General features: G+C 45.4%; 1 protein-coding gene across 2 annotated transcripts in view; it reads left to right on the top strand.

The window, feature by feature from the left end:
• ankrd28b (ankyrin repeat domain 28b) overlaps nt 1–13,086 on the top strand; it is a 244,085-nt gene that overhangs the window by 100,574 nt on the left and 130,425 nt on the right. For both annotated transcript variants that reach the window (XM_072253640.1, XM_072253639.1), the window contains 2 exons: nt 2,917–2,995; nt 12,993–13,063. In XM_072253640.1, coding sequence (XP_072109741.1) covers nt 2,917–2,995; nt 12,993–13,063 — 150 coding nt within the window. The remainder of the gene's footprint in view (nt 1–2,916; nt 2,996–12,992; nt 13,064–13,086) is intronic.

The following is a 13,086-nucleotide window of genomic DNA, read 5'->3' as shown; positions in this document are numbered from 1 at the left end:
CATGGTTCGGGCTGCTGAGGGGAGGAAACGGTGGTAGAAATTCACCATACCCACGAATTCCTGCAAGCCTTTGATTGTGTTGGGTCGGGGGAAGTTGCAGATCGCGTCTACCTTGGCGGGCAGCGGAGTTGCCCCGTCTTTAGTAATCCTGTGGCCCAGGAAGTCGATGGTGTCAAGTCCGAACTGGCATTTGGCTGGGTTGATTGTAAAGCCGAATTCGCTCAGGCGGGAGTAGAGCTGGCGGAGGTGGGATAGATGCTCCTGCCGACTACTGCTGGCTATGAGGATGTCGTCCAAATAGATGAATGCAAAGTCCAGGTCGCGTCCCACCGCGTCCATTAGCCGCTGGAAAGTCTGTGCGGCATTCTTTAGACCAAACGGCATTCGGAGGAATTCGAAAAGTCCGAACGGGGTGATAAGTGCTGTTTTGGGGATGTCGTCCGGATGTACAGGGATTTGATGGTATCCCCGGACGAGGTCTACCTTGGAAAAGATCCTTGCGCCGTGTAGGTTTGCTGCGAAGTCTTGAATGTGCGACACAGGGTAGCGGTCTGGCGTTGTAGCCTCGTTCAGTCTGCGGTAGTCACCGCATGGTCTCCAGCCCCCTGTTGCCTTGGGCACCATGTGAAGGGGGAAGGCTCATGGGCTGTCGGACCGTCGTATGATCCCCAATTCCTCCATCTTCTTGAACTCCTCCTTCGCCAGTTGGAGCTTGTCCGGGGGAAGCCTTCGAGCACGGGCGTGGAGGGGTGGTCCCTGAGTCGGGATGTGGTGCTGTACTCCGTGTCTGGGCACGGCTGCCGTGAACTGCGGTGTCAGTACTGATGGGAAATCCACCAGGACCCTGGTGAATTCGTTGTCGGACAGCGTGATGGAGTCCAGGTGTGGGGCTGGCAACTGTGCTTCACCCAGGGAGAACGTTTGAAAAGTCTTGGCGTGGACTAATCGCTTCCCTTGCAGGTCGACCAGCAGGTTGTGGGCTCGCAGAAAATCTGCCCCCAGGAGTGATTGGGCCACGGCGGCCAGTGTGAAGCCCCACGTGAACCGGCTGGAGCTGAACTGTAGCCGCACCGTGCGGGTGCCGTAGGTTCGTATTGTGCTGCCATTTGCGGCTCTCAGGGTGGGTCCCAGTTCTCTGTTGCAGGTGTCGTAACTCGTTGGAAGTAAGACGCTGATCTCCGCTCTGGTGTCGACCAAAAAGCGGCATCCCGACTGCTTATCCCAGACGCACAGGAGGCTGTCCTGATGGCCAGCCGCCGTAGCCATCAGCGGCGGCTGGCCCTGGCGTTTCCCGGGAATTTGCAGGGTGGTCTGCAGCGGCGGGCCTCTGTGCCCCACCGCTGGTGGTAGAAACACCATTGTTCGTTGGGCTCCTCACTCCGGTTGCTGGTTTTGTAGGCTCTGCTGCTGGGCCTGGTCTGGTCTGTCGTTGGGCACGCGGCTTGGTGATCTGTGCAACGGATGCCCCTCTCTCTTTCCTGGCATTCCACAGCATATCTGCTCGGGCCGCCACCTCCCGGGGGTTGCTGAAATCTGCGTCGGACAGCAGCAGGCATATGTCCTCGGGCAGTTGCTCTAGGAACGCCTGCTCGAACATGAGGCAGGGTTTGTGTCCTTCAGCCAGGGCCAGCATCTCGTTCATTAATGCTGACGGTGGCCTGTCTCCCAAACCATCCAGGTGCATTAAGCGGTGTGCTCGTTCGTGCCGTGAGAGTCCGGAAGTCCTTATGAGCAGGGCTTTGAATGCTGTGCATTTGCCATCCTCCGGAGGCAACTGTATAAACTCCTCAACTTGTGCAGCTGTCTCCTGGTCGAGTAGCTCAGCACATAGTAGTAGCGAGTGGACTCCGAGGTTATCTGCCAAATGTGGAATTGTGCTTCTGCTTGTTCGAACCATAATTGGGGTCGCAGCGTCCAGAAGCTTCGTAGTTTTAACGAAACTGCGTGAACAGATGCAGCGTCGGTCATCTCTGGTCCAAATATCGTTTGGGCCGTCGGGGTCACCAATTGTAGCGGTGTGCTACACACAGCGCTAGAATAACCACACGGAGTCGGTGAGTCAGATTTGCGATGAAAGAGATTTATTCAGACTTCGCGGCCTGCTTTAAAGCCTTCCCGTTCCTGCCCTCCCTGGGGCGGGACTGCTGTGGGGAATGCATATTCCCAGACCCCTTCTGCGCGCGGGACTTTTCCCCTGCTGGTGAAGATGGCCTGGCGCCCTTTTTGGGGCCGGCCCTCTGCCTGCGCGCGCTGTTGTGAGCTGGTTCGTGGGTGCCAGAAAGTGGGTCGCCACAGAGTCCTTATTTGAAAACTCAGATTTACGAGGAAATCTTTTTATTCCCCCTCCCCCTTTTGCTTTAGCAAATTGCCTAACGTTAACTGATTGCTGTGAACTGTGGTTGGTGGGTGAGTGCCAATGGAAAATTTCAAACAGAACCAGCTAAGAATAAGTGTTTCAATAGAATAATGAAAAGAGAACAGTTTCCACTGGCAGGAGGGACAGTAACCACAGGAGAAAGATTATAAGGCATTTGGCAGAAACATCAGGGAAAGGTTGGATATTTCTATAAGCAGGAAGTACTGATTTGGAACGCACTTCCTGTAAAACCATAGATGCTTATTAAGTAATTTTCAAAAATATATTGGATATATGCTTAATGTTATCATTTGCAAGTGTAGGGATAAAAGGACAAGAAATGGAAAATTATTGTGTTGTTTTCTTTGTGTTACTGGTGGATGTAATGGGCTTTAACACTGTAAGAGTCTGTGAAATTGTGCTTTAGATTTTGGAATGGAATACCTTTTAGCTGCAATTTTGGAGGGTGTGTCTTAAATGATAAGTGTGCAGCAAAATTCTTTAGTAATGTCACTGAGATACAAATGCTATTTTTAATATACTTTTTCCTCTCGTTTTAGGATGCAGAGAAGCGAACTCCTTTGCATGCCGCTGCATATCTAGGAGATGCTGAAATTGTTGAACTACTTATTTTATCAGGTATTTTTGTATTTTTCCACTTATTCCATTGTTTTGATAAGATCTTTTACAGATGTTACTGCAGGAGCATGAAAAAGCAATGTTTAGGATTTAAACTTTGAAATGTGAAATATTGAAGGCTTCAGTTCTAAGGAATAATTTCACTTGTTAAGAAAGATAGCCCACTGAGTTTGATTACCTTCATCTTTAGAACTCAACATCTAAGAAATAATTTGTGTATTTCGTGCCAGTTTGGCACATCTTGCCAAAATTCCCAAGTAGGCTGAGAAACTTTCTTTGAAAATTACCAATGGAAGATGTTAAAAACAAGAGAAGATCTGCAGATGCTGAAAATCCAAGCAACCCACACAGAATGCTGGAGGAACTCAGCATGAAACGTTGACTGTACTTTTTTCCATAGATGCTGCCTGGCCTGCTGAGTTCCTCCAGCATTTTGTGAGGGAAGATGTTAGCTGAGGCTGAAGATGAGTATGTGGCATGGTTCTCAAGTTCTTTCGAGGATGAAAAATAGTTCTCAGAATACTCAAGTGGAATCCTGGTTGAACAAGTTTCTGTCAAGATTACTAGGTGACTAGATGTGTGGCAAAGGTGTCGTGCTGCAGCTCCTGTCTATTCACGTCAAACTCCTACTTAAAGTGCAAGCAATAAGTAGTTGGGTAAGCAGTAAGAAGTTAAAGCAAGCAAATCCAGTCGACTGTATAGAGAGCAAGGAATGCAACAGGCCTGATAGGTGAGACATGAACTCAATATTGTTAGTCATGTGGGACTGGGATATTATAGCTATTACAGGAACACAGTTGAAGGATGAGCAAGATTGGCAGCTCAGTGGTCCAGATACAGATGCTACAGGTGTGATAAGATGCAGGAAGGCACCTCTTTTGCTTATTTGATTAGGGAGAACATTATGGTGGTTACTGAAAGTGAAATCTAGGAGGATCATCCATTAAGGTTGAATTATTGCAACCCCAGTAGTCATAAGAACATAAGAAATGGGAGCAGGAGAAGGCCATCTGGCCCATCGAGCCTGCCCCACCATTCAATAAGATCATGGCTGATCTGTCTGTAAACTCAGCTCCATCTACGTGCCTTTTCCCCATAACCCTTAATTCCCTTACCATGTAAAAACCTATCTAAACTGTTTCTTAAATATATTTAGTGAGGAAGCCTCAACTGCTTCCTTGGGCAGAGAATTCCACAGATTCACCACTCTCTGGGAAAAACAGTTTCTCCTCATCTCCGTCCTAAATCTTCTCCCCATCTCCGTCCTAAATCTTCTCCCCTGAAACTTGAGGCTATGTCCCCTAGTTCTAGTCTCACCTACCAATGCAAACAACTTTTCTACTTCTATCTTATCTATTGCTTTCAAAATTTTGTATGTTTCTATAAGATCCCCTCTCATTCTTCTGAACTCCAGAGAGTATAATCCCAGGTGACTCAATCTCGCCTCATAGGTTAACCCCTTCATCCCTGGAATCAACTTGTTGAACCTCCTCTGCACTGCCTCCAAAGCCAGTATATCCTTCCTCAAGTATGGAGACCAGAACTGCACACGGTACTCTAGGTGCGACCTCACCAGTACCCTGTATAGTTGCAGCGTGACCTCCCTGCTCTTGAATTCAATCCCTCTAGCAATGAAAGCCAACATTCCGTTTGCCTTCTTAATAACCTGTTGTACCTGCAAGCCAACTTTTTGTGATTCATGAACAAGCACTCCCAAGTCCCTCTGCACAACAGCATGCTGCAATCTTCCACCATTTAAATAATAATCTGCTCTTCTATTTTTCCTTCCGAAGTGGATGATCTCGCATTTACCAACATTGTATTCCATCTGCCAGACCTTGGCCCACTCACTTAACCTATCTATATCCCTCTGTAGACTCTCCACGTCCTCTCTACAATTTGCTTTCCCACTCGGTTTAGTGTCATCAGCAAATTTTGCTATGCTACACTCAGTTCCCTCTTCCAAATCATCAATGTAAATGGTAAACAGCTGCGGGCCCAGCACCGACCCCTGCAGCACCCCACTCACGACTGACTGCCAACTGGAGAAGCACCCATTTGTACCAACTCTCTGCCTTCTATAGATTAACCAATCCATTATCCATGCCAATACATTTCCTCCGACTCCATGCATCCGTATCTTATTTATACTCTTGTGCGGCACCTTATCGAACGCCTTCTGGAAATCCAAGTATACGATATCCACCTGTTCCCCTCTATCCACTGCACTCATTGTGACGTCAAAGAACTCCAGTAAATTTGTCAAACAAGACCTGCCCTTTCTGAATCCATGCTGTGTCTGTCTAATGGAACCACTCCTTTCTAAATGTTTCGCTATTTCTTCCTTAATGACAGCTTCAAGCATTTTCCTGACTACAGACGTTAAGCTGACTGGCCTATAGTTGCAACACACGCACAAAAAATGCTGGTGAATGCAGCAGGCCAGGCAGCATCTATAGGAAGAGGTGCAGTTGACGTTTCGGGCCGAGGCCCTTCGTCAGGACTAACTGAAAGAAGAGATAGTAAGGGATTTGAAAGGAGGAGGGGAAGATCCAAAATGACAGGAGGGGGAAGCATGGAGCTAAGAGCTGGAAAGTTGATTGGCAAAAGGGATACGAGGCTGGAGAAGGGAGAGGATCATGGGATGGGAGGCCTAGGGAGAAAGAAAGGGGGAAGGGAGCCCAGAGGATGGGCAAGGAGTTGTAGTGAGAGAGACGGAGGGAGAAAAAAGAGAGGAAAAAAAATGATAATAATAAATAAGGGATGGGGTACGGAGGGGAGGTGGGGCATTAACGGAAGTTAGAGAAGTCAGTGTTCATGCCATCAGGTTGGAGGCTACCCAGATGGAATATAAGGTGTTGTTCCTCCAAACTGAGTGTGGCTTCATCTTGACAGTAGAGGAGGCCATGAATAGGCATATCAGAATGGAAATGGGATGTGGAATTAAAATGTATGACCACTGGGAAATCCTGCCTTCTCTGCGGACAGAGCGTAGGTGTTCAGCGAAACGGTCTCCCAGCCTGCGTCAGGTCTCGCCAATATATAGAAGGCCACATTGGGAGCACCAGACGCAGTATATCACCCCAACCGACTCACAGGTGAAGTGTCGCCTCACCTGGAAGAACTGTCTGCGGCCCTGAATGGTGGTGAGGGAGGAAGTGTAAGGGCATGTGTAGCCCTTGTTCCGCTTACAAGGATAAGTGCCGGGAGGGAGATTGGTGGGAAGGGATTGGGGGGACGAATGGACAAGGGAGTCGCGTAGGGAGCGATCCCTGCGGAAAGCGGGGGGGGGGAGAGAGGGAAAGATGTGCTTAGTGGTGGGATCCCGTCTTTTGCCTAGGTCCTTTTTTAAAAAGTGGCGAGACGTTTGCTGTCTTCTGATCCGCTGGGACCTGCCCAGAGTCTAGAGAATTTTGATAAATGATTACCAATGCGTCTACTATAACCTCTGCCAATTCCTTCAGCACCTTGGGATGCATCCCATCAGGACCAGGGAACTTATCTACCTTCAGGCCCTCTAGTTTGCTCATCACTATCTCTTTAGTGACAGTGATCTTATCGAGGTCCTCACCTCCCATTTTGTACATAACATCCTTCTTTGGCATATTAGACGTGTCCTCCACCGGGAAGACTGACACAAAATAGTCGTTCAATGCCTCAGCCATTTCCTTATCACCCAATATCAATCTTCCCTTCTCGTCTCCCAAGTGACCTACGTTGACTTTAGCCACCCTCTTCTGCTTGAAATATTTATAAAACTTTTGCTATCTGTTTTTATATTTTGTGCTAATTTACTTTCATACTCTGTCTTCCCTTTCCTTATTTCTTGTTTAGTTGTCCTTATTTCTTGTTTAGTTGTTCTCTGATGCTTTTTAAAGTTTTCCCAGTCCTCCCACTACTCCCACTTTCCTAGTCTCCCACTACTTTTTGCGACTTTGTACACACGAGCTTTTAATTTGATACTATCTTTTATTTCCTTAGTTATCCATGGCTGGCTCTCCCCACACTTACTGTCCTTACTTTTGACTGGAATATACATTTGTTGAGCACTGCGAAAAATCTCTTTGAAAGTATTCCACTGTTCTTCAACTGTCCTATTAAATAGCCTGTGCTCCCAATCCACATTAGCCAACTCCTCACTCATCCTGTTGTAGTCTCCCTTGTTCAAGCATAATACACTAGTTTTAGATCTAACTATTTCATCCTCCATCTGAATGCAAAATTCAATCACACTATGATCACTCTTTCCAAGAGGATCCCTGACTACAGGATCGTTAATCTTAACTGTCTCATCGCACAGGACTAGATCTAAGATAGCATTTTCCCTCGTAAGTTCACTAAATGCTGCTCAAGAAAGCCATCATGGATGCATTCTATGAAATCCTCCTCAAGATTTCCTTGACCAACCTGACTCACCGAATCTATGTGGAGGTTAAAATCCTCCATGACAATTGCCGTTCTGTTCTTACAAGCCTCAGTAATTTCTTGGTTAATTGCCTCTGCCACTGCAATATTTTTATTAAGTGGCCTATAGACAACACCCACCAGTGATATTTTTCCTTTAATATTCTTAATCTCTACCCAGATGGACTCAACATTCTGCTCCGGAGATCTTATATCGTCTCTCGCAATCACCCTAATCTCATCTCTAATCAAGAGTGCCACCCCACCTCCTCTGCCTTCCTGCCTATCTTTCCGTATTACCTGATACCCTTGGATATTTAATTCCCAATCATCTCCACCTTGCAACCAGGTTTCTGTAATGGACACTAAATCATATGTCTTGCTACTGATCTGTGCCATAAGTTCACTAACCTTGTTTCTAATACTACGGGCATTTAGATAAAGTGCCCTTGTACTCATTGTCCTTTTAGAATCTAGTGACCTATGCAATTTTTGCTTTTTACTTTTATGCACTCTACTCGTACTTTTCTCTTCACTAACTCTAGCTTTGGTCTCTGCATCACTTCCCTCTTTTCTGTTTGGTTCCCATCCCCCTGCCATATTAGTTTAAAGCCTCCCCAACAGCACTAGCAAACAATCTCCCTAGGACATTGATCCCAGCCCTGCCCAGATGTAGATCGTCGGGATGGTACTTGTCCCACCTCCCCCAGAAGCGGTTCCAATGCCCCAAGAATCTAAAACCCTCCCTCCTGCTCCACCGCTCAAGCCAAATATTCATTCTAGCTATCCTGCTGTTCCAACTCTGGCTAGCACATGGCACCGGTAATAATCCTGAAATGATTACCTTTGAGATCCTAGTCTTTATTTATCTCCTAGCTTCCTAAATTCAGCTTGTGGGACCTCATCCCGCTTTCTTCCTATATCGTTAGTACCTACATGCACCTTGACAGCTGGCTGCTCACCCTCCCCTTTCAGAATGCCCTGCAGCCTCTCCGAGACATTTCTGACCCTTGCACCCGGAAGGCAACACACCATACAGGAGTCCCGTTTGCAGCCACAGAAGCTACTCTCTATTCCCCTTACCATGGAATCCCCTACCACAACAGCTCCGCCACTCTTTTTCTTGCCCTTATGCGCAGCAGAGCCATCCACGGTGCCATGATCCAGGCTACTGCTGCCTTCACCTGGTGAGCCATCTCCCCCAACAGACTCCAAAGCGGTATATCTGTTTTGGAGCGAGATGACCGCAGGAGACTCCTGTACTACCTTCCTGTTACTACTCTTCCTGTTGGTCACCCATTCCCCATCTTGTGTGACCAACTCAGTAAATGTGTTATCCACATCATTCTCAGCATCTCGGATGCTCCAAAGTGAGTCCATCTCAGTGGGAATTAGAGGAGCAAACATGAAAAGATTATTCAAGTAACATGTAAATTGCTGTACTAGAAGGGGGGGGGTGCAACATTCAACCTCCTTTTGGTGGAGCACTTTGCACTATAATTCTAATCGTCTTAAGAAGTTATTTGGATAAAAAGATAGGATTGTAAAGTTAAAATTGTAAATTGGCTCAAGGCTAATTTCAGTGGCATTAGTCAGGAGCTTGCAAATGTTGATTGTGAAAGGCTTTTTAGCAATAAAGGGATATTTAGCAAGTAGGAGGCTATAAAGACCATGAGTATTCAGGGCCAGCATGTTCCATTTAGAGTAAAGGGTCAGGTTGACAGGATTAGGGACCTTTGGTTGATTATCCCTGGAAGCTAGGAAATTGAGGAAGGAGAATAGTGATGTCATGAAACATATCCACATTACAAAAGAGGAGGTGTTGGAGTTCTTAAATTACTTAAAGGTGATAAATCCCCAAGGTCTGATCATGTGTATTCAAGACATTGTGGGGCCTTGGCAGTGATATTTGTATCATTGTTAGGCACAGCTAAGGTCCCAGCAAACCGAAGGGTGGTTAATGCCTTTATTCAAAGGGCTGTAAGGACATCCCAGCAAATTACAAGCCAGTAAGCCTAACATCAGTGGTGAAAGAGAAAGATTATGAGTAGTAAAAATGACTTTGTGCGTGAGAAATTGTTTCTAACATATTTGAGCACTTTTTTTTTTGAAGAGACGACCAAGAAAATTGACATGGGTGGAGTGGTAGATGTTGTCTACTTCTATGTCTTTTGATTAGATTTTTCATGGTAGGCTGATCCAGAAGGATAGATCAGATGGGATCCAGGATGAACTAGCAAATTGGATACAAAATTGACTTCATGGTCAGGATCAGTGATAGTGAGGAATGGTTTCCATATCGGACTCCTGTGACCAACAGTGTGCCGCAGAGATCTGTGCTAGACTCACTTTTCAATGGCTCAATAGTTCCATTTAATATTAGAGAATGTATACAGTATGCAACCTGAAATTCTTACTCTTCACAGACATCCATGAAACAAAAGAAAAACCCAAAGAATGAATAACAGAAAAACATTAGTACCCCAAGTCCCCTGTTATCTATAGGACAGAGAATTTTAGACAAGCTTTGAAAGTGGCTTCACAGGTAGATGGTGTGAAGAGGTACTTGGCATGCCTGCTGTTATTGGTCAAGGCATTGAGTACAGGAGTTGGCACATGTTGTAACTGAACAAGCTGCTGGTGAGTCCACACTTGGTATACTATGGATAATTCTGTTTGCCTAGCTATATATGAAGGATTATACATTTTCCAATCCTGTCTCCTGTAAAAATGTGACTCCCTTTTCTCAGTTCCTTCATCTCTGCTGCATCAGTTGCAGGATGTGGCTTTCCTTTCCATCAGAGATGTCCTTCTTCAAAGAATGGGAATTCCTTTCCTTTACCATTGATGCTGCCCTCACCTGCATCTCCTCCATTTCATAAACATCCTTGCTCACCCCATCTTCCTGCACCTTAAACTGTGATAGAGTTCCTCTTGTCCTTGCCTACATCCCATAAGCTTCCGCATCCAACATATCATCCTCCACAACTTCCGCCATCTCCGAAGGGATCCTACCACCAAACATATCTTTAATGTCCCCTCCCCCTCTAGGCTTCCTGCAGGGATAGCTCCCTCCATGATTCCCTTGTTCATTTGTCCATCCCCACTAATCTCCCTCCCGGCACTTATCCCTGCAAGCGGCCAAAGTGCTACACCTGTCCATTCACTACTCCCTCACCTCCATTCAGGGCCCTAAACAGTCTTTCCAGGTGAAGCAACAATTGCCCTGCGAATCTGCTATGTTGGTCTATTGTGTCCAGTGCTCCCAATGCAGCCTCCTCTACATTGGTGAGCCCTGTTGTAAATAAGGGTCCACTTCTTTGAGCACCTCTGCTCCATCCGCTAAAAGTGGCACTTCCTAGTGGCTAAACATTTTAATTCTAATTCCCATTCCTGTTGTGACATGTCGGTCCATGGCCTCCTCTTGTGCCACTCAGAGCGGAGGAGTGATATATTATATTTCATCTGGGTAGCCTCCAACCTGAAAGCATAAATATCAATTTCTCCTTCTAGTAAAAAAAATCCCTCCCCCTCCCCTCTTCTGTTCCCCATTCTGGCTGCTTTACTTCATCTCACCTGTATATCAATTCCTGCAGGCTCGGCTCCTCCTTCCCTTTCTCCTGTAGCCCACTCCCCTTTCCTTTCAGATTCCTTTCTCTTCAACCCTTTACCTTTCCTAACGACCTGGCTTCACCTAACATCTTCTAGCTACCCTTCTTCCCTGCTCCCGCCTTTTTATTCTGGTGCCTTCCCCCTTTTTCAGTCCTGAAGAAAGGATTTGGCACGAAACGTCAACTGTCTATTTTTTTCAATTGATGCTGCATGACCTACTAAATTCCTCCAGCATTGTGTGTGTGTTGCTTTACATGAAGGATGTCTTTAGCTGAGAGGGATGCAGAGACTGTTCTCAAGGTTGTGAGGGTTTGAGTTATAAGAGGAAATTGGATAGGCTATGGCTTTCTTCCTTAGTGTTGGATGCTGAGAGGCAATTTTGTAGAGGTATATAAAATCATGATGGACATAGATAAGTTGAGTGATGACAGTCTTTTTCCATGAGTAGCAAAGTGTAAAACTTGAGGTGAGAAGGAAAGACTTAAAGATGACTAGGGGCAATTTCTTCACATTCAGAGTGGTAGGCATGAGGAATGAGCTGCCAGAAGAAGTGGTAGAGATGGGTACAATTACACTGGAGAAGTACATGGATAAGAAATGTTTGGAAGGATATAGCCCAAATGCAAACCAGTGGACCGACTCAGGCAGGCTGTTGGGTCACATTGGTGAGTTCGGCCTGTTACTTTGCTTGTAGTTCCATGATGAATCTAGCTGTCTGTTTAAAAAGGGGGTGAGTTTTGTAACTTTGGATAACACAAGCAGCAACTGCTCTGGTACCTTGCTCAGCCCTGAATCATGTGCCTTATGTATTTTTTATTTTTTTAAAGGAATAGTGAACAAAAAAAATCATCTTATATTTCAGACTGCCAGCAAGCGAAATGCATCCAGGTAGTTTGTAAAATGCTGCCACATTGTTCGCATTTGTTTAGCCAAAGAGTACATTTTGCTATTGGTGCTTAACCAAGTAGATCATGGTACTTTCAGAGCTGATTCAGTGAGCACTTTAGTACTCAGGAATGCATCCTCAGTACTTGCAGCCTCATCTTCTTTTCTTGTTAGCTGTGTAGTTGTTCTCTGATTTTCACAAATGTATGTGTGTGGCAGGACTGTCTGATTTTAATTTAATAATTTTCTGTGGAATTATTCATCTCTTAATTTTTGCATGATAATTTTGCTATTTAGCATGCATGTACTTCCATGTTATGAATTTGCCAGTTCGACACATTTTTGGTATACTGGGCACTCCTCCCATCATGCTCTTTTTCCACTCAGTGAACTATGGTATGTCTCTTGGCTTGGTATTACTGGTAAGGTGAGAATTTTGTTAGGCCTCTAGATTTAAGATTTTGATGGAATACATTTCTGCTGTTTTGGCCTATTCCAAGTCATGGATTTGAACTACCAGGCCTGTTCAGGATCTCTCTTGATGTCCCTGTGAAGATGGGTTTTGACTTTACAAAGACTATGCAATTATTGTCACTTCAACCTGTAGATACAAATAGATAGACACAAATGCAGAGTGTAGATTGGTAGTGGTTGATTCCCTTACCATCTGCCGAAGACTGAATCTATCCCCTTCAGGTTGATTTTTTGTGTGTCTCCCAGTTTAAATACTAACTTCCAGAAGTTCTTGAGGAAAAGCAATATTTTCTGGCATGTGATGTGCTTTTGATGCACTGAAATCTGGTGATAGCTTCCCTTTTCTGAAAGGCAGTAGTAACCCACAGAGTCTGGTACCTTCAAAAACTTGCTTTCTTTTAAATTCCAGATGATGTAATAGTTTTTAAATTCCCAGTTGGCAAGGTGGGATTTGAACACAATCCCTAGATTATTATTCTTATTGCATTTACTGCATTGTTGTAACTTCATCATGGATCAACTACATGCCTCAACTATAGCAAGCCTTGTAGTTATTTGGAATTGCTGGGAAGTTCTGTGCAGGCCATTGTTAGTTATTACTTGCATACTTTTGTGTTTTTAGGAGCTAGAGTGAATGCCAAAGACAACAAGTGGTTGACTCCCTTACATCGTGCTGTTGCCTCGTGCAGTGAGGTAAGTGCACATGGCATGATGTG

This window comes from Mobula birostris, chromosome 3, assembly GCF_030028105.1.
Source record: "Mobula birostris isolate sMobBir1 chromosome 3, sMobBir1.hap1, whole genome shotgun sequence".
In the NCBI taxonomy this organism is placed as follows: Eukaryota; Metazoa; Chordata; class Chondrichthyes; order Myliobatiformes; family Myliobatidae; genus Mobula; species Mobula birostris.
This window is presented reverse-complemented; position numbering and strand designations above follow the sequence as displayed.